Raw genomic sequence first — 19,614 nt, 5'->3', positions numbered from 1 at the left:
CCAGTCAGTGATGTGGCTGGCCCCCCAGTAACAGTACCTTGGGAGAAGGGGAGCCCACAAACCCAGAACCACGAGCAGCCCAGCCATTTCTCCCCATTCAGCACACAGCTGCTTTTCATGCCACTTGGTGCATCTCAGGTGCCCAAGGGGCAGGACAGGGGCAGCACATAGTGCAAAGCCCCTAGTGAATTCACAGGACCGACAGGGTGTGCGTGCAGAGGAAACCCGACCCGAGTCTGAGATGCCGTGCTCCCTGGCTCTTGCAGGGGCTCGGGCTTCCATAGGACTCTATTACATTCCCACAGACCCCTAGGCTCCCGCCCCCATTTTTCACACTTGCTATATTGATCCCCTACATGTTACACGCATTGTTCACAGCGTACGGTGACCCAGGATCCTGGCCCCTGGCACTGGCTGATGACATGTTTGCCTGCCCCCCTGTTCATTTCCAGTGAGCAGCTGCTGGATCGAGCTGAGCTGGGGGAGGGGTCCCCATCTTCTTCCCCTACTCTGCACTAGCCAGCAGCTTCCATGACAATCTCAGCCCCTGTCCCTGTTGCTGAACAGCCGGGTGCCGGGAGCCCCAGGAGGGAGCCTCTGCAGCGTCTGTGCTGTGGCTCCCAGCTGTTCACGTGGAGGCTTTGTCCTGCACAGCCGAACTCGCATGCTGAGGGTACGGGGTTTCCCCGGAACAGCTAGACCGCCGGAGTTCACACCAATCGGCGCTTCAACTTCCAGCCGCTCTCAATTGGGCCTGGGGACCGTGCTGATGCTGCAAGGCTGTTCCGGCCTTTAGCAAGCAAAGGGAGCCAGTGATCCCATACAGAGCAGCAGCAGGAGGGCTCCCCAACTCCTGCTTGGGCCCTGCTGCCATCTCCCAGCAAGGCTTTAACAAAACCCAAAGCTCAGCGGGCCAGTCCACCTGGGCCCCATCCCAACATGCAGCAGCTCTCATCTGTCACCCCACTCCCCCTCCCACCTCTGCTGGGCAGGACCCGTCGCCCAGATCACCCTTCTCTGACATTCTGCTCGTCCGATTGCTCTCTCTGCCCTTGGATTAGGTCCTAGATTAGCAACGGGCTCCCAGACACTTCCCACAGCCACAGCAAGGACATGGGCATGGAAGCGTATGGCACCGCAAGGCAGCCTGGCATCGGCAGGACGGCACGTCTCCTGCCACTCTCAGAAAGGTCCCTTGGAAGGCAAGGCACACAGGGCCACACCTCTCTCCCCCAGCACCTCCCCACGCCAGGAACCACAGAGGGCCCAGCCAGAGCCCTGACACTGGCCGTACACTGACAGTCGCAGAGAAATGAGGCCCCTGTGCTGGTGAACATCCTCCAGGCCCAGGACACGGTGAAGTTGAAGGGCAGTGGCTCTCAAGCTTAAGTACTGATAACCCTTTCACACAGCAGGCCTCTGAGTGCCACCCCCCTTATCAATTACAAACACTTTGTATATATTTAACACCATTATTAGTGAAGGAGACAAAGCGGGGTTTGCGGTGGATGTTGACAGCTCGTGACTCCCCATGTAGTAGCCTTGTGGCCCCCTGAGGGGTCCTGTCCCCAGTGTGAGAACCTTTGCTCTAGGGGGACTCTCTACGTGACACAGTGAGGTAGAAAGTCCCTGCTAAAGAACATGAGTTGCTAGACTGCAGGTCATGAGCTTGCATGGGCCAGGCCCAGATAGCGCCCTCTAAGGGACAGCTTATGAGGAATCCATGACAATGTGACCAAGAAATTCCAGCTTCCAATTGCTGGCTGGAAAACAGGGACTTTCTGGTTTGAACCATGCCAGATATTCTCCCTAATAAGGATCAGGAAAAGCCCCCTCCAGAAGTGGACCAAGTGGGATGCCCAAGATGAATGGGATGGACACAGCCAGGGTTCCCTCTCATTTTTAACACCTTGGGCAGAATAAAGTTTGTTACATCCACTAAGGCATATGGGGATGTGCATCACCAGTAGAAACATACGGTGCTGGCTGCAGGCATTCTGCTAATCAGCTGGGCAACACCTGAATCTCCCCTGGGTGGCCACTCAAGCACTCAGCTTGCAGGAAACACTGCATACAGATACCAAGAATGTGGAGGCAGAGGGGGACTGCTGGGGTGATTGGCCCACGAGGGGCAGAGGGAACTTGAGGGTGGATGGCACGTGGGTGTGCGCGCACGTGCGCGCACGCACGCACGCACGCACGATGTGGGCAAAGGGGATTCCTGGGGTGAACAACCCAGACACACATCCTCCTCCCAATGTTGGGCAGAGGGGCTTCTGGGTGAATGGCAGAGATAAAGCTCCTCTCTCCCAGTGCAGGACAGAAGGGACTCTTGGAATGATTGGCCCACACAAGATAGACCCCCGAGCAGGGGACAATGGGGATTCCTGGGATGAACAGCCCAAACACACACACACCAATGAAGGGCAGAGGAGGGTCTAGGGTAAATGGCCCAGAGAGCCCATAGTCCAAGTGTGGGGCAGAGGGGGATCTGGGGTGAATGGCCCACGCACAACCACCCACTAACGTGGGGCAGAGGAGTCTGTGGGGTGGAAATGTGCAGAGACGAGCCACACCCTGGAGCAAGGCAGACTCTGAGGAGCCTGGCAGAGTACAAAGTTTACGTACTTGGTTCAGACAGATTTCCAAGCCAACTCCCTTTCGCTTTGACCACTCCTTCTTTTGAGAAACCCAAACAAACTCCCCCTCGCCTCAAATCACTGGTAACTCGCAGCTGGAGTTGCTTCAGGCAACAGGAAAATACCCATGGCCTGTTTTTAACACCACTGAGTACATGCTGAACTGGGCCAGAGCTGCACATCATTAGTGCAGGCACACTCAGAGAATCAAGGGGGTTGGAGATAAGGCTGACACTGCTGCGAAACAGCCTGAGCTGTCAGGGACATGCCATCTTTCTGCACAGTCAGTGGCATTTAGCTAGCTGCTTTCACACTGTAAGGCTCGGGGCTCTTTAACTGCAACATTCAGAGTAGGTTGGGCCCAGGGCAGGAAACGAACACATTTTACACCAAGGAGTGACCATTACTCTGCCAATAAGGAGTCTGAGGGAGGGACCAGAGCTGCACCCTTACCTTGACAGTGGCTCCGATTCAGTCTCTTGTATCCCTGAGGACAGTCCACTTGGCCATTTTCAATCACGGGATGAGCTAGGACAAGAGCAAACAGTCAATGAATCAGAAGCACATTCAGCCAAGTTTTCAAGAGCCCTCCTGCTCAGCACCCACAACTCAGGCCAGATTTTCCTGAGAACTCAGCTCCCATTTAGGTGCCTAAAGAGGGACAAGAGTTTTCAGAACAGTTCAGCCCTTCCTATTGTGAGATTGGGGCTGGAATTTCCAAAAGAGTCAACACCCAACTTACCAGACTCTTTTAAAGATCTGACCACTTATTTTTGGCCTAAATGGATACTGCCCACTTCTGAAAGCCTGGCCCAAGGGGTCCATACAACATACCGCACAGCCTCAAGCTGGGCTGTGCCACATTAACCCATCCCAGGCCATGGTCTCCTGAGGCAGGAGGGGGAGCAGGATGGAGAAAGGAAGTGGCTCAACAGCAGCTGCTTCAGAGACCCAATGTCACCATATAGCGTTTCCAAGGACTGTTTGTCCTCTAACTGCTAGCCCTGCTGAGCGGTCTAATAATTCACTCTAACACCTGGAGACCATGGGCATGGGTCAGAGTAAGGCTGAATGTGACAAGAGTCCTGGCGTGGAGGGGAGTTGCACGGCAAGCCCCAGGTAACGTTTTCTGAAGCACCCCTTGGCTTAAGAGCCCAAGCCCCACTAATGGTCATTGAACATGTAGGTTCCTCAGTTTTGAGATTGGAACTTAGTGCTTTGGAAAACTTGTACCCCTTCTTTGTCTCCCCAGGCTGTCTGCTGATGACCAAGACTCCTGTAGGGCTTCTCTCAAGCCAGGCTCTACGTATGACATGCTGGAGTCTGGATGGATTTTGACATGGTTTTCAGTTACGATGAAATATTATCAGAAGGGCTTAAACAATGTTATAGTAAAGGGCAGTCAGTTGACGTTTTTCATACCTTCCCCAGGAAAACACCTTCAATAGTAAATCACATGTTCTGGGCCTAGCTTTTCGTTTCCAATCAACAGAATCCTATTAAGGTCTTTGCTCTTTTCCTACCACAGCAACCAATTGGCCTTAGTTCTAACCTACGCTCCCAATGTGACATGAGTTTGGGTGGTCTGAAGCAGCCCTACCTACTCCCAAAGTGTCTGGGTACTTTCTGTGACCTCAGCCTCAGCCTACTTGGCTATTCCCCAGGCTTCTAGAAATTAGCTTCCAAACCCAAGCAATTGTAAGGGTTCTAGGTTGTAACTCTGCTCCAATTTGCAGCAGGTGCTCGTCCTCAGAGACCCTCAAGGAGCGACAACAGCTATCTCATGTGAAAGGTAGTTTGATGCGCATTCCCAAAGGGAAGAGTCCGATCTTCTCACAGTCACCTCTCTAGAGCAGTGTCGTCATCCTACGAACACCCCTCCTCCGCCGCCTCAACATCCCTTCCCGGAAGCAGGATCTGTCTATCACTAACGCCACACGCAAGACTCTAACTCTCCTTGCTTCCCTAGAACCTTCAGAGGGCACAAGACCCTGTCTGAAGAGTTGTATGTGCCAGACAGATGTAGATGGGCACAAATCCATGTATGCTGCACTGTGAGACTAGTTCAGACTGCTGGACAGAGACACAAACCTGGGCCTTGCTGACAATGGCCCCCAGTACAATGCCAACAACGTCGCTCAGACTGGGAAACCATAAGTGAATGAAAGCTCCACGTCAGAGATTAGACTGGCTAAGAAAAGTAAGAGTGCGTACAACTCAGTGATCGTTCTCCGGTCATGCCATGAGGGGGTTAGGGTCAGCAAAAGGAGGGCCCTTGACACAGCAGAGAAGCCATATAATCTATTGGGTAGAAAAGTGGGGACCAGGCATAGGGAGTCCACTCTTATGACCAGCTTCTATTCTCACCATGTGACCCCACAAAAAGTTACTCTCCCTCTCTGGTTCACTTTCGCCATCAGCAACATGAAGACACCACTAACAAGCAGTCTTGTAGCACGTTAGAGACTAACACATTTATCAGGTCATGAGCTTTCATGGGCAAGACCCACTTCTTCAGAAGACATCGTCAAGCTTTGACATCCTGTAATGGAAGGCGGTATTGGAAGGCAAAGCTTCACGGTTGTTATTACGAGGCTCAGGATACAAGAGCTGAAGAGGGAAAAAAGTCACCCACAGCATTTAGTGTCCTCCCTGGACTTCGCAGAGCAAGAAGCTTAAAGACACAACGTAGACCAATGCAGGGACGAGTGAGTGTCTTAGTCAGACTCAAGAGAAATGCAAAGAATCCCCTTCTCCTCTAGGAGCATTCATGAAGCAGGCTCAGGGTTATATGTGCCATATCCTGCAGAACTGATTGCTATACAGAGTTCGCCTTTTAATGTACAGGAGCGCTAGATGCATGTGGGCACCCACGCAGCAGGAGATGAAAGTGCTCGGAGAGTTCTGCACACTAACACACTGGCCCACCTCTTGCAGACAAGCAAATGTTGTTTTCCTTAAGAAATTCATTACTATGGGATGTCAAAGGTCTCATGTGTGGGTGTATAAGCTGCAGTCCCACTATCATTCACCTCCCCACCCCAATGAATCATAACCTTGGAGCCAGCTACTCATCATATAAGCACACAGCTTACATGGAAATAGGAAGGTGGACAGGCCTAGGTTCCCCGCCTATTTCTATTCTCATGCATACACCTCTTATCAGAAAATTTGCCTTTAAGCCCCTAGCAAATAGGTAGCATTAACAAGTAACTTCTACATCTACCAACAACTCTAGCTAAGGAGCCTGCTATTCAGAGGTGAGAAAGTGCCACCAAAACTGCCTGTGCTACAAGTCCAAAGATTTCACGTGCAGAAAGATGACAGAGAACATCTAGACCAGGCAGAGAGCAGCTGTCTGATGGTGGCCTGACTGGGCAGATGAATTGTCACATTTTCCAGTTGGTTGCTCCTGCCGTTGACTGATGCCAGCAAAGGAGCACAGTCACAACACTTGCAATCAGTCGTCTCTCCACCGTGATGTCTGGAGTCCCCTGCTTGGATTACCCAGTGCCACGTGACAAGGGAAATGGAAATGGAAGGAATGACACAGGCCCCAGTGAGATGCTGAAATAACAACCCAGGGCCTGTTTATTACCTTTTCCCCCTTTTTCCAAGGAGCTCTCTGCTCTTCTGGGCATGATTTCCTGATGCACTCACTCACTACACAGAATTTTAAGCAGTTTCTTAAAATAGTTTGGTGGGTTGAAAAATAGTCCATAACCTACATAATTAAATCTCTCAAACTTTTTATAGGCAAGTACAATCCAGCCAATAAATTCCAAAGAGGCCCAATTCAGGCACTGTGTTTTGGAGTGAATGAAAGTGAACTTCAGGGAGTGGGAGGAGCTGGGAAGGGGGCCCAGGCTGGGGTGAGGAGTGGTTAAAGGGACACTTTGTCCTGGAAAGAGATTTTTGTGGGGTGAAGGATTTTTCCCCCACATGTAGTAGAACACGTTTTGGAACAACATAGGTGTAACAACTAAGTAGCCATACGGCTGTCTCCTGACACCCTGCATCCACCCAGTCTCCTCCCCCATCCAGCACTTGTAGCTCTGCTCTCCAGCAGCAAATCTGCAAGTTCTTCGTGGCAGGGAACGTGTCTGTCTATAGAGCCTGGGGGGTACTTAGCATATTATGGATGCAACAAATCTGAGACAATCCACCAGGCAGTGGAAAACCACAAGCCACAGAAAGACTCTACCATGGGTAAAAGAAGAGCACAACAGCAAGTCCTATTTAGGGTCTGAACTGAAGATCATCCTGGGTTGTCCATAATGCTCTCTGAGGGGAGCCCTCAGCAACCCAGTTAAGGCAGCTTTGTCATCAAGGAGACTTATTCCAGCGCAGGACTAAGCCCTTAGGACCACGGTGCCCAACATGTGGTTATGTGGCTTGGCTCCTTTGTGTCCATGTCCACATCTGTCTCTTTTCCAGAAGGTCACAGAGAGACTTAGCCCTGACTGGTGCTTAACATTTACACAGATGCGGCTCTGGTGCCAAGGCTGTGGAAAAAATCACCCCCTTGAGTATGGACGTTAACCTAGCCTAACCCGCTGCATGGACAGAAGCATTCTCCCAGCGACTGAGCTACCCTTTCCGGCAGAGGTGGGCTGCCTAGACTGACAGAGAAATCTTTTCCACCAGTGTAAGACGTGTCTACCTGGCAGTGCTGCAGCTACGATGCTATGGGGCCCATAGTGTAGCCATGCCCTGAGGCTGGAGACAGAGGGAGCAGCTCAGCAGTACCTGTTGGGCTGGAGGATTTGAGATTTGCTTGAAAGCACTGAGGTCTGGCTTCAGATTAAATGCTGTGCCTGCCAAGCCTGCCTCCCTGCCAGTTCTGCAGACTGCAGCTCTGCATTTAAGGGACAAGGGATTCCTCACAGGCAAGACAGAGCTGCTCTTTCCAAAGCCTCTCCCACCTCCACGGTCAACCAGGCTCATGGCTCTGAGCAAGCCTAATCCCTGTTATATGGGCAAATGCAGCGGCTTCCCAAGCGAGGCCTGCCTTATGCATGGGTAAAGGGACACGCGCTCTCTCAGTGATCCAATTGGGACGCCAGGTGCAATTAACTCACAGTCTCAGACAGAGGGAAGCCAGTGACTCCACCGAAAGCCTTGGATTCCCAGGGCTCACCCAGATGTTTATCACCTCAGCTTTTAAAGCAGTCGCGCATGTCAGCATGAAAAGGGACACCAGCGGTAAAGTCAGCCACGGGGGATTTTCAGTCCATCAAGTTGACTTTTCAAGCAGTCAGAAAGACTGGTGATGCTGTTTTCTTTCCTCTGCCACCCAATCACTACCTATCCCAGGAGAGGAGGATCTAGCACTGCCCCCTCCACAGTTTGTGGCTCTGGGTTCCTGACATCCTGTACATGAGGTTAGTGACAGAGCTGTTCCAAGCCCAGAGCCAGATACATTATAATTAGATCCCTGCCAAATACATAACCAAAACACACATCACGGACCGTGACGTCTGGCCATTGGTGTGCTTTTACCCTGTACTATACAAATTTCACAAGGGAAACCAGCATCTCTCAAACTGATCCAAAAGGGATTTGCAGGGAAGTGACAAGGTCATTTTAGGGGGCAGCTCCAGTATTGCCACCCTTACATCTGCACTGCCACCTTCAGAACTGGGCGGCCAGAGAGCTGTGGCTGTGGACCAGGCAGATACAGGAGAGCAGCAGCTGCTGACCAGGAGCCCAGCTCTGAAGGAAGTGCCCCACCAGCAGCTGCACAGAAATAAGGGTGGCAATACCTTGCCATGCCACCTTGACTTCTGCACTGCTGCCTTCAGAGCTGGGTGGCTGGAGAGTGGTGGCTGCTGTTTGAGAGCCCAGCACCACAGGCAACAGCACACAAGTAAAGGTAGCAATACCATGCACACATCATTGCTTCTGCAGTTCTGCCAGCAGCATTTCTGCTTTCTGAGTTGAGCTCCTAGTCAGCCAGTACAGGTCTGCAGCTGTTCACCTCTGAAGGCAGTGCTACCAGCAGAAAGTTATACATATCTCATAGAGCTGGAAGGGAACCTCAAGAGGTCAAAGAGTCCAGTCCCCTGCCCTCTCAGCAGGACCAAGCACCATCCCTGACAGATTTTTTTTTAATCTATTTGCCCCAGACCCCTAAATATCCTCCTCAAGAATTGAGCTCACAACCATGGATTCACAAGTCCAATGCTCAAACCACACACACACACCCACACACCACATACACACACAGAACGCTCTCCCTCCCTCTTTGGGCAGGACGCCAACAATCACAACACCTGAAATTTCAATTTTAAGTAGCCGAAACCATGGAATTTAAGATATTTAAATTCCCATAGCTGTGAATTTGATCAAAATGGACCATGACTATGGTAGGGCCCTAATTATATGACACTGCCCCGGGGCACTGGCACAGTACACGGGCAATGTTGCTAAGGCAGGATAAAGAGTGTCAGACTGGCAGTGAATCAAAAATGAGCTGAAATCCTGGGTTGCCTGCTGGACACTCAGCTATGTAATGCCAGCACTTCTAGAGACACTGCCCTGGATGGAAGCCCCAGTGCCTCGTGAGAACACTGGCCCAGCCATTCCCCTGGCTATTCCAGACACAGCACCTGTGACTGGGCAGGCGAAACCATTGAGCAGGTCTCTGCCAGGATGGCAGCTATCCTGTGAATCTAGCTGGTGCCTCTACACACTGGTGAATGTATTTTTAGGTTACATGTCTGCTCTAGTGCTCCAGGCACCTACCAAGAGAGCCGCGGCAGCTGTGTGTGGACAGAGAATGAGTTAGGCCCAAGGGTTTACAGAAGCCAGAGGAGACTGGTGGCAGTGAGCAGCTGGACATACTGATCTGGTGCACAGTCTCAGAGAGGTAGCCGTGTTAGTCTGTATCTTCACGAAAGAGAAAAGCAGTGCTGTAGCACTTCACAGACTAACAAAATGATTTATTAGGTGATGAGCTTTCATGGGACAGACCTACTTCTTCAGCTCACTTACTTTAACAGACACCTGCAGGAAGTAATTTTCACCCCCACTCCTTCTGTCTGTGTAGCTGATTCATCGGGTTTCATTGAATTTTTTTTCTGTCTTTCTGTTAAACTCTCATTGTGCCAGTTAACTTTCATCAGAATTTCCAGATCTATCAAGAAGTGGGTCTGTCCCCCGAAAGCTCATCACCTGATAAGTCATTGTGTTAGTCTTTAAAGTCCTACAAGACTGCTGTTTTGTTTTGATTTGGTGCAGGCACTGGATGGGGGTGACTTTAACAAAGATTATTTTAAACTCTGCCAGGGCAGGGAGAGCCATGTGGGGCGGGCGGACGGACATGGTAATGAGTCATTGCTGATAATTAGGTGATGGAGCCGAGCCAGTTAGAACAGTCAGTAGACAGTGAATCAAGCGTGCAGCAGACAGGACTCCTGGGAGAAAGGGAGGCAGGTTTCAGCAAAAGGAGAGTATAGCGCTCAGGAGAGCATCAGCTGGGGCAGAGACAGGCAAGGAACCAAGGCTGTGCAATGAGCATGGGCCCAAGAAAGCTAGGGATGGCACCAGTGCCATGGCAGGCAGACACCGGCTGGTGGTTTGCTCAACATTCTGCTTCAAAGAGACCCTGTCTCCAGCGTTCAGCACGGCTTGAGTTTAGTCAGTAGGTCCTTCGTAAACATCCCAGGGATGGAGCCAGCCAGGGAGAAGCAGGCTGGAGTTTGCACGGTTAATTAAAACCAGACTGCAAAATCTCTCTCTCCTTGGATTGCGCAAACACTCCAAGCACACACTAAGCACACACCTCAGCCTGGTTTAACAGAAAGCAGAGTAGACCTGCTCCCCAAGTGAAGAACGCTCTGACCCAGCCTTCACAATGGACTCCAGAAAATGCATACAGGCAACTGTCTTGCTAGGAGCAGGCAGACTGCTAGGTCGTGGGCAAGGAAAAGAGTTCACTTCTTGGTGGCAGCAGACAATGGGAAGTCCCAAGGGGCTCTGGGAGAGTTGAGAACAGGGAGCTCTAACAGTGCAGGAACTGCTGTGTTGAGCTAGAGTCCTGCTGCCCAGATGTATTGCATCTAGATGGCCTGTGAGAAACATCTCCTATATGACCCACAACATTCCCAAGGCCCCCGGGAGAGGCACTGTGCTTCTGGATGTGGTCGTGAAACCAAGACCCTGCCCACATGCAATCAGTTAGCATTCCGCCTTGAATTGTTAGTCTTGGCAGCTGGGGTAAATTCCAGGTCGGGTAACTCCATTCTACCTTACTAGCCATTCCACGTGGATACAACAGTCTTCTGCATTTTGTGTGTTAACCTTCAGTATTGGGTTGCTGTGCACTGTGAACCAGCTGCTGCAGCTCACTCAGCCACACCTGAGTGATGGGCAAAGGAAGGCCTCCAGAGAGCAAGCCAGGAACGTGTCTCAAGCCTGCTGGGACACCTTGGGCTGAGAAGCACTCTGGCAGTGTAATCATGTGCAAGCCTCAGCGGCTTCCCGCTTCCAGCCACGTCCACTTGCATTATCACAGTGGCACCAGCGTCCATGGCATGCCAGGAAAACTAGGTCCTTCTGGAGGCTTCATCAGATCTTTTAAATCTCTTTCCTCTGCCTCATCCCCCATCTGACTGTGGTGAGGCCAGCCAGGGTTTGATTTCTAGAAGGGTTCCAGCTGCTTTCACAATGCCCACGGGCAGCAGCAGGGAGAATGGCACGTGGCTTGCAATACCATTCCATGTATCTAATGACCAAGGCTCCAGCTGGGGGAGCTACCAGCCATTTGCCAACTATGCTTAACACGGTGGGAGGCCTATGTGGGAAACACTGCAGATGCCAAGCCAGACATTACAGGATCCAACTTGCAAGTATACTCAGATTCTTCTCTAGGACAAAAATGTGGGATTGATACAAATAAAACAATGGCCTTCAAAGAACCGTATCTTAATAAGGTTCAAACCTCCACTCTGGGGGTGGGAGCAGGCAGAGCAATAGGAGTGAACCCTACTGGGCTGGGAATCTATAGGACTGCCAGATCTGGGCCACTTACGAGGCTGACCCCAGCCATCCTGTGGCATAAGGGAAGGGGCAGTGTCTGAAAGGGGCTGTTTTACCAGTTAACTGTTCCAGCAAGAAACTCCTGACCGATTGCTTGGAGGGTGGGTGGAGGGCCTGAAGGGAAGTGGTTACTCCTAGCTCTCGAGTCAGTGCGAGAGATGGTAGATAACACCTGGACAAATCCAGCAGCATGCATCCTCACAGAGGTGCTTGCTCTGTGGAAAAGGGAGAGGTGCTAATTCTTCCTTGCTCCTCTGATACTGCTTTTCCCACAGGCTTTGACCTTTTCCCAGCCAAATCCCTCCCCAGGCCTTCATCCTAACATCCTCCTCCTTGGGCTCTCAGCTACTTCTGACAACGCCAAGTGCACCCGCTGTCCTGCAGCCTTGCCCTCTCTTGGCTTTCCTGCCTCAGTTCTCTCCAGCCTCATAAGCTGTTCCTTCAGAACCTCCTCCCCATTGACTACTCTGCAAGTGGCTCCCACTGGATTCTGCTCTGGGCCCCATCCTCTCACCCCTTCACATCCTCTGTCCTTCTGGATAACCTCATCCACTCAAATCACTGTAATTACCCTCAGCACACCAATGAGTGACAAACTGACTTCACCCCTCCTGACCTATCCACCTCCCCACCCCCAAGGTCCAATCCCATGTATCAGCTTGTCATTGACTTCTGTTCTGTGATGTCTTACCACCAATTTAACTGGGCAAAAGCCACTCCCTGGGCACTCAGCCACACCTCAGCCCCCCTTTTCCAAGTTCCTGCTCAAACACACCTTCCAGGAGACCAGGAAATCTGTGAGCCCCAAAAGAGTGCGAACAAAGGATCCTGCTGAGAATCACACAGACAATGACAGCTGTGGAGTGGATACCCTGCTTGGAGCAAGAGGCACCTAGTCTGGGAACATCCCATCCTCCACTGATGAATTTCCTCTTTGGACTGTAAGCTCCTTGGGACACAGACATGGCATATGATGTGCCCATACTGCTGTTGATGCTACGTGAATGATGAACAGCGTCCAGGGCAGCTCACTGCAGCCTGAGCATGGCAGGTGAATTCAAAGAGCTGTCGGCCTTGGTTTCATCCCATTCTCTCATGTTTCCCACACGCTAACGCATAGCTAATATGAAAGCTGCAAGTCAGCAGAGACGTCGGTCTGTCTCCAGACTCAAATAATAATCCAGTGTCTCAGGCAGCAAGTCAACCCAAACAAGTTCTTCATTTGTCTAGCTCTCGCCTGGCTGCCCTGCCATACATTTGTAAGTGTTTACGCTGAGCTAATTTCTGCCATTTCCGTCTCTGGTTGCTGGAATGCTTGAAATTCCAAGAGCCGTCGAGACTGGGTCCTGGTGCACAGCTCCCCAGGACAGGCAGGCGCAGAGGGGAGCTTTCCTGGAAATCCCTAGTGCCAGAGGAAAGCAAGACCTGAGCAGATTGCACCGTTGCTGAGCATGCGGGTGACCAGGTCAATGAGCAACAGCCCAACAACAGGAACAATGTGCAGGGCACAGGTCTGCATGTGAAAGGGACAGCTGGACTCTGAGCATGGGATGCGGAGTCTCTGCTGGTGGACATGATGCAGAGTGGTACGCTCCTAGCATCAGGTTGAAGGCAGAAAAGAGAATCCATAGATGTTGACAGCCCTGAGGAGAGGAGGCCTGGACCAAAGCCGGGGGTGAAGGTTATGTCAGCTGGTGCCTCCAAGAAAGAGATGAGAATCCAGAAGAGGAACTTGTGCCCCGACCCCTCTCTGAGCTTCGGCATCAGATGCTGTGAGCTGCTCCAGGGGAAGCGCACCTCAGCCGTTCAATGGCACTGCCTTCACCCAGAGCTGGATGCCCCTCCCTCTGCCCCAGCATGTGGTAGCTCTATGGCTGTTGTCGCATGTGGGGCCATTTAAGGCACAACAAAGTATGGAGGGATTCAGCAGAGAGAGAGACAGAGAGAGAGAGAGAGAGAGAGAGATTTGCATAGAATTAGAGAGAAAAATGGCAGCTCTGGACCTCTCCAGCGAATCTGAATTTCCACCCAAGTACACAAGGTGCGAGTGCAGCCCAAAGCAGGGGACATAAGGCTGGGATTTCCGGGTGGCATGGGAAGGAAGAACACAGGGTTACATTCTTTGCTGTTGACTTTCTTGTCCACGTGGACAGGCATCCACCTGCCTGAGCTCAATCAACAGACAAACAGCCACCTGAACCAGTGTCCCACTCCCCCGAGCCCCACTGCTCCAGGGACAGCGTGTGTCAAGCCATGGAACTGGGAGCCACTGGGAGTTCATGGTCATTTCTGACAGGCTAGTGCACTCCCCAGCCCCTCTGCTGAGAGCACAGGTGGAGATTTCATGTTTGTAGGCATGACACCTGCTTCCTATGGGATGCCTCGGTGTCCCCTGCTGCTGCTGATGGCCAAGACTTCCCAGGCAGTGATCAAAGGCACTACATGCCCTCCTGAGTGATAACCTCAACATACGTTAGTAACATGGGATTCTCTTGCTGACATTCACCCCTCCTGCACAGATGCAGGGGGGCATCCAATCCAGCCACGAGGTTCCCTTGGAAGTCTCTAGAATTTGCACCCCCCAGCTCAGGCAGCTCTCCGAGATCCAGCAGGCTATGTTGTGGGAGGGGCTGCTGGGCCTCAAGCTTGTAGAATTCACTGGTATGGGGCACCCAGTGCTGGGGAGCTGGGGCGGGGGGCTGTACAGCCACTGGTAGCCCACTGAGGATGCCACATGCAGCCCTGCTCTCGATAAAGGGAGCAGAGAGAAAGGGGAAATGGAGGATGTGCGGAGAGACCATGAGGGTGGGAGGGGTCTGAAGAGAGAATTTATGGAGCTAAAGGTCAGAGGATCATTAGAGACCAAATACTGGGAAGTGGGAAGGGAAAGTTTGTGTGTAGGATGCGGTTATTATGCTGCATTTCCTTGTTTGTGCTGAGCCCAGCAGCCACGGGATCCTTTGCTTAGCTCCCATGCTCATCTCTTGGTGCAGACCGGGGCCATCAGAGAGAACCAGGCTGCACAAAGGGAGGCCACAGGGGAGTCCTACGGGGTAAGAGGGTCACAGCAACTCCATCTGACAGTGAGGCCATGATGCCGATGCCCTAGTCCATGTTTCGGGGAACAGGGCTCCAGCTAGCACAGCCCACGACTGAGAAGAAACCCGTCCAGCGTCTCAGGCAAATGTTCTCCCAGCAAAAGGCAGCACAGGGAAGACAGAAAGAGCCAAACAGCTCCGTAAATGCACAGAAGCAGCAACTCAAGTCACTGCCAACAACCCTGTGCCGCGGAACTGTTCCCCTTCGCTCCTCACATCTCCTCAGGGGTCAAGCTGCCCAGTTCTCAGAGGTGCATTCCCACGAGTGCTTTGCCGAAGGCAGGCAAGAGCCCCACATCTGGCTGAGGCGAGCGAGCACCAGCTGAGCAGCACCATGCCCACTGCCCTCCGCAGCACAGCTGGCACAGGACAGAATTCCCCCGCACCTCCAAGGCCTCTGCAACAATGCACTCCCCTCTCTCACCAAACACCCTTCTCCCAGCTCCCCACAGCGGCACTGCCAGGAAGCCCAGTCCCTCTCAGCACCTCCTCTCTGACCTCAGCACTGCTAACGCCACGCTGCCTGGCCAGCTCCATCTCAGGCTTCCATTCTCTTCTCCGTCCTTAGGGCTGACTGCGCCCCTGAGGCCAGCACTCTGCCTGCAGAATGAAGTCTGTCCTGCCCAGAAGGCAAAGAGGATCTCTTACGGGGGTTCTGACAGAGGCTGATCTAATCCCAATCAGGAATCCTCTGAGGAACAGGCTGCCCGTTCTCGTAAGGCCACGCTGGGCCTGTGGGAAGAGCTGCCACCTGATGCACCAGGCACCGAGAGCCAGGACTTAGCATCTGTCCCTCCCATGCTGGCCTTGCACTTCACTGAGCCTGGCGAGGGGGTCCAGGCTATCCAGAAAGGCCCAGGCAGGGCACAAAGACTGTAGCAGCCTCAGGCGCTCTCCCCTGGCAAGCTCTGTAGCTGGTTAACCACGGCTGGGATGGAAGGAGCCGGGGAGGCAGGGGCAGACCTGGCTGGCTGCACACAGGTTTGAGTGGTTATTGGCAGCAGCTATTTGGCCACATAAGACTCTTCTTCCCCACACAATAATTCCCTCCTCAGACTGCAGGCTGGCTTCACAAGCTTACCCCGCTACGGGACGGAAACCTGACTTCTACTCAGGCAGTGCAGGAGCCATCCGACTGGCCCTGTACCTGCTGGGGAGCCGGGGCAGAGGACCCTGTCATGGCAAAATGGGAGAGATAAACCCCAGGCCCTGTCTACTGAGTGTGGGGGAGACAAGCACCAGGCCCCATCCAGCATCCCACAAACAGTCTGAGGCACAACACTAAGCCCATTTGCTAAGCTGCCAGGACCACTGCTCCTGCAGAGAGGGGGCTGAGGAACTCAGCCCTCCTTCCCAGGTTACCGACTACTGCACCCTTAAACTCTTAATCCTGAAGCCTCCTGTCCATGAGCACATCTCACCAGCTGGCCCATCTGGGGTGGAAATGGACCTCATCCTGCTGTCCATACCCTCTCGGGCTTGGACCCACAGCTGTGTCTGCCCACGAGGAAGGAAGCCAGGCAGCTGTTCTGAACAGTGTCAGGAGTCACCCCGTCCACGGGAAACTCCTTTTCCCTCTCCGGAAGTGGGGACCTTCCCGAGACCACAGCACCCTGAGGAACGAGCCCCTCAATGAAGGCCCAGGGTCCTAGCCAAGGGGCTGAGGATTTCCCTGTGTTGGATCAGTCTGCTCACCCCTTGGGAGCAGAAAAATCAGAGCTGGATTCTTGCGTCCACGGAACGGATTCCAGGCCCACTCCTGCCAATTGTTTGATGTAGTGTTGTTTCCAGAACCGCTGCCAAGCCCGCACTGGGCCTAGAACAGGCCCGTAAGTGTATCAGCTGAGTCTGCAGTCTCCTGGGTTACTCTAGGGCTGCACCTTTCTGAAACCTCAGCCGTTGTTTCCTTGTTTCTCCCTCCTAATATACCTGGCACAGAGTGAGGCGCTGGCTGCATCAGAGTTTTACAGGGCTGGTTTACGGGGAAAGTGCTGGGCTCTGAGCCAACACTCAAACCAAACCGCTCCTCCGGCACAGGGGCTGAGGCTGGAGAGGGTGAGCGTCACCCAAGACACCACGTTAGATGCACCCTCCTTTCCAGGGACTTTCAAGGAAAGACCAACCACATTTCCAAGAGGCCTGAAATGAGAGGGGTTTTGTGCTTCCTCAGCTGATTGGAGCGCCCTGTTCTCTCTGGATCCCCCTACCTTCTGTAGCATGTATGGAGAAAGCCCAGCTCTGGGCACCAAGAAGCCGTGGATTGTCCCCATAAAAGCTTCCCTTGGAGCAGTACTTACCTGGTCGAGGGGGACATGGGATGCACTGGTTCACCCCCCAGAAGAGCCCCACACTGCCACAGCAATCCTCGAACTTGGCCAGGCCTGCCAGTGGGTCAGCACACTGAAAAGGAAGGTGGAGAGGACACATCAGGATTCTCAGAGTGAGATGTGCCATGCACCATTCGCAGCCTTTCCACCCTTCCAGAGCAAGGGTGTCCAAGTGAGGGTAGTCTAGGAGGTGTAAGATGAGTGGGGCAATCAGAAGAATACTGGAACTGCAGCAGAAGAAACAAAGCAGCATGTGGAAGGGCTGCCTTGCCCTAGACACCAACACAGCTATCCCTGCAAAGCTCCCTGCAGGGACAGAGCGGGCCAGGGACATGGATAAGACAGCAAACAGTCCAGCAGACAGAAAAACATGAGCCTCCCTGTGAGTGTCCACCCTTGGAAGGGCTGGGGGTGCTAGGCAGGGCAGAGCACGACCCTGAGATGATCACCTAGCAAAGCCTGGGATAAGGCCAATGACTGCTCTACGCCACCCAGCGATTACCCAGCGAGATAGGTGCACATCTCCAGCCCACGTGGGGATCCTGTGGTGAGATGCTTTTGTTTGCTTAATGAACCTCTTCCCCACTCTGGATTACAGGCTTCCCCACTGGAGCTGAGATGTCGCAGCCCACAGGCCAAACCTGGCCCCCATCCGTCTGAGACATGGCCACATGCCCAGTGCTCACATTCCAATCACCTCTGCTTAGACCCAGACAGAAGAGAGAAACGCTTCCTGCCTGGGCTCCTTGCCGTCACCCAGGCTGTGCAGCCACTGCGCCAGTTAAACAAGGCAAGGACAGCTCCTCTCCCCTCCGCAGATTTGTGGGTCCCAGAAGAGCACCAACGTATTTCCAAAGGGGCCCCCTTAACCATGGTGCTTGGAGGGAGAGTCCCCGGGACTGAGTTTGGGTTTAGAGATCTCTACATCTTCACACAGCTGAATGGGGCTTTTCCAACCTTGCACTCACATGTGAAGTGTTTGGGGCCTGGCTTTATTTATTTTTGCTTCAGGAAATTGCTGAGAATTAAATGCAGCTAAAAATGCCTTTGATGGAAAAGAGCAAATGATGGGAAAGGTACCAGGAGCAGGCTGAGAGCAAGGGCTATGTTCATGGCGCTGGGGAAGATGGAATAGTCCTGATCCACCAGACTATAGGTCCTGCTCGGAGCTCACCCCTGGGAATTCATGGGTGTCACAGTGGGAGCCAGAAATCTCCAACAGGGAAAGACCAAAACAATAAAATACAGTCAGTGCAGGGGAAACGCCAGACAACTCGCCAGAGGCATTTGCTCCCGGAGTTCTGACCAAGATGCACTGGAAGGTGACAGTCCACGAAAATCGGCCCTTCATTCAATGTGTGAGAGTGGGGGGGGTCTTCTTATCCTTCCCACCCACCAATCAGACAGCATTGCTGTCAGCGCTTCTATTCGAAGGAGCCTGTCTGTGAGAGGCGTCAGGGGTGCGCTGCACAGGCACAGGGTCCAGGCAGCAGCCCCAGGTCCCACTGAGTGCACTACACCACTGCAGCTGAGCGCACACCTCTCAAACACACCACACACCTGTTCCCGGTGCACACAGCCGGCACACCAGTACGCCTCACGTGCACTGCCCCACACAAACTTATACAGCAGACCCCCTAGTCACACGAGGGTCTGTTCCGCACCCCTCGTGTAACCCGGATTTCGCGCGGCTGGGGGTGCGGTTTTTTCCCCTGCAGAACACATGTTCTGCAGCCGGGGAAGCAGCTGAAAGGTAAGTCCTGTGGGGGGGGAGCAGTTGGGGAGGGTTAAGCATGAAGGTGGGTTGAGGCCATGGAAGGCAGGTGGGGGGCTTAAGCCTAGAGTGGGTTAGGGCTGCAGGGGGGCGAGGGGTGGTGTTGAGCAGGAGCCCTGCTGGGTGGTGAGCCAGGCCGCGGTGAGGAGGGGAGGTTGAATTGGGGTGGAGGTGTTGAACTGGAGCTGCATGTGCGGGGGTGGGAGCCTTGAACCAGAGCGGGAGAATGGAACTGGGGCCGTGCACCGGAGGTTTAAACCAGGGGCGGGAGGCTGAAGCAGAGCCATGCATGAGGGTGGTGAGCTGGAGGTGGAGCTGGGCGTGGGGATGGGGGGTAAGCTGGATCCGCACACAGGTGGTGAGCTGGCAGGGGGGCTGAACTGGGGCTGGGGAGGTTGAGCCAGAGCCGCATCTGACGGGTGGTGAGCTAGAAGCGGCGATGGAGGATGAGCAGGAGCCGTGCGGGTGGTGAGCCGGGGCCGTGCGGAGCCGGGAGGATGGAGCCGGGGGGTGGGGGGAGCGAGTTAAGCACAACTGGAAATTGTGCATTTCCAGGGTTTACCGTAGGACTCGGGAGTCAGCTGCGCAAGAGCGGAGTCACATACCCGGAGTTCACGTACTCCCAGACCTTCCTGTGCACGTTCTGCTTGTGCCCACGTGACAGCACTCACCTTCTCTCTCTCTCTCACACACACACACGGCTCCCCCCACAAAGCAGAACAGGGGCAGCCCTT

At 53.3% G+C, this 19,614-nt stretch overlaps 1 protein-coding gene across 1 annotated transcript in view; it reads right to left on the bottom strand.

Annotated features, from left to right (window-relative positions):
• Nucleotides 1-19,614, bottom strand: part of LTBP2 (latent transforming growth factor beta binding protein 2) — a 123,058-nt gene that overhangs the window by 43,626 nt on the left and 59,818 nt on the right. The window contains exons 8-9 of the mRNA XM_074996784.1: nt 17,077-17,179; nt 3,093-3,167 (exon numbers count right to left, since the gene is read on the bottom strand). Coding sequence (XP_074852885.1) covers nt 3,093-3,167; nt 17,077-17,179 — 178 coding nt within the window. The remainder of the gene's footprint in view (nt 1-3,092; nt 3,168-17,076; nt 17,180-19,614) is intronic.

This window comes from Carettochelys insculpta, chromosome 6 (genome assembly GCF_033958435.1).
Source record: "Carettochelys insculpta isolate YL-2023 chromosome 6, ASM3395843v1, whole genome shotgun sequence".
Classification (NCBI taxonomy): domain Eukaryota; kingdom Metazoa; phylum Chordata; order Testudines; family Carettochelyidae; genus Carettochelys; species Carettochelys insculpta.
The sequence above is the reverse complement of the archived record's forward strand: the minus strand, read 5'-3'. Positions and strand labels throughout refer to the sequence as shown.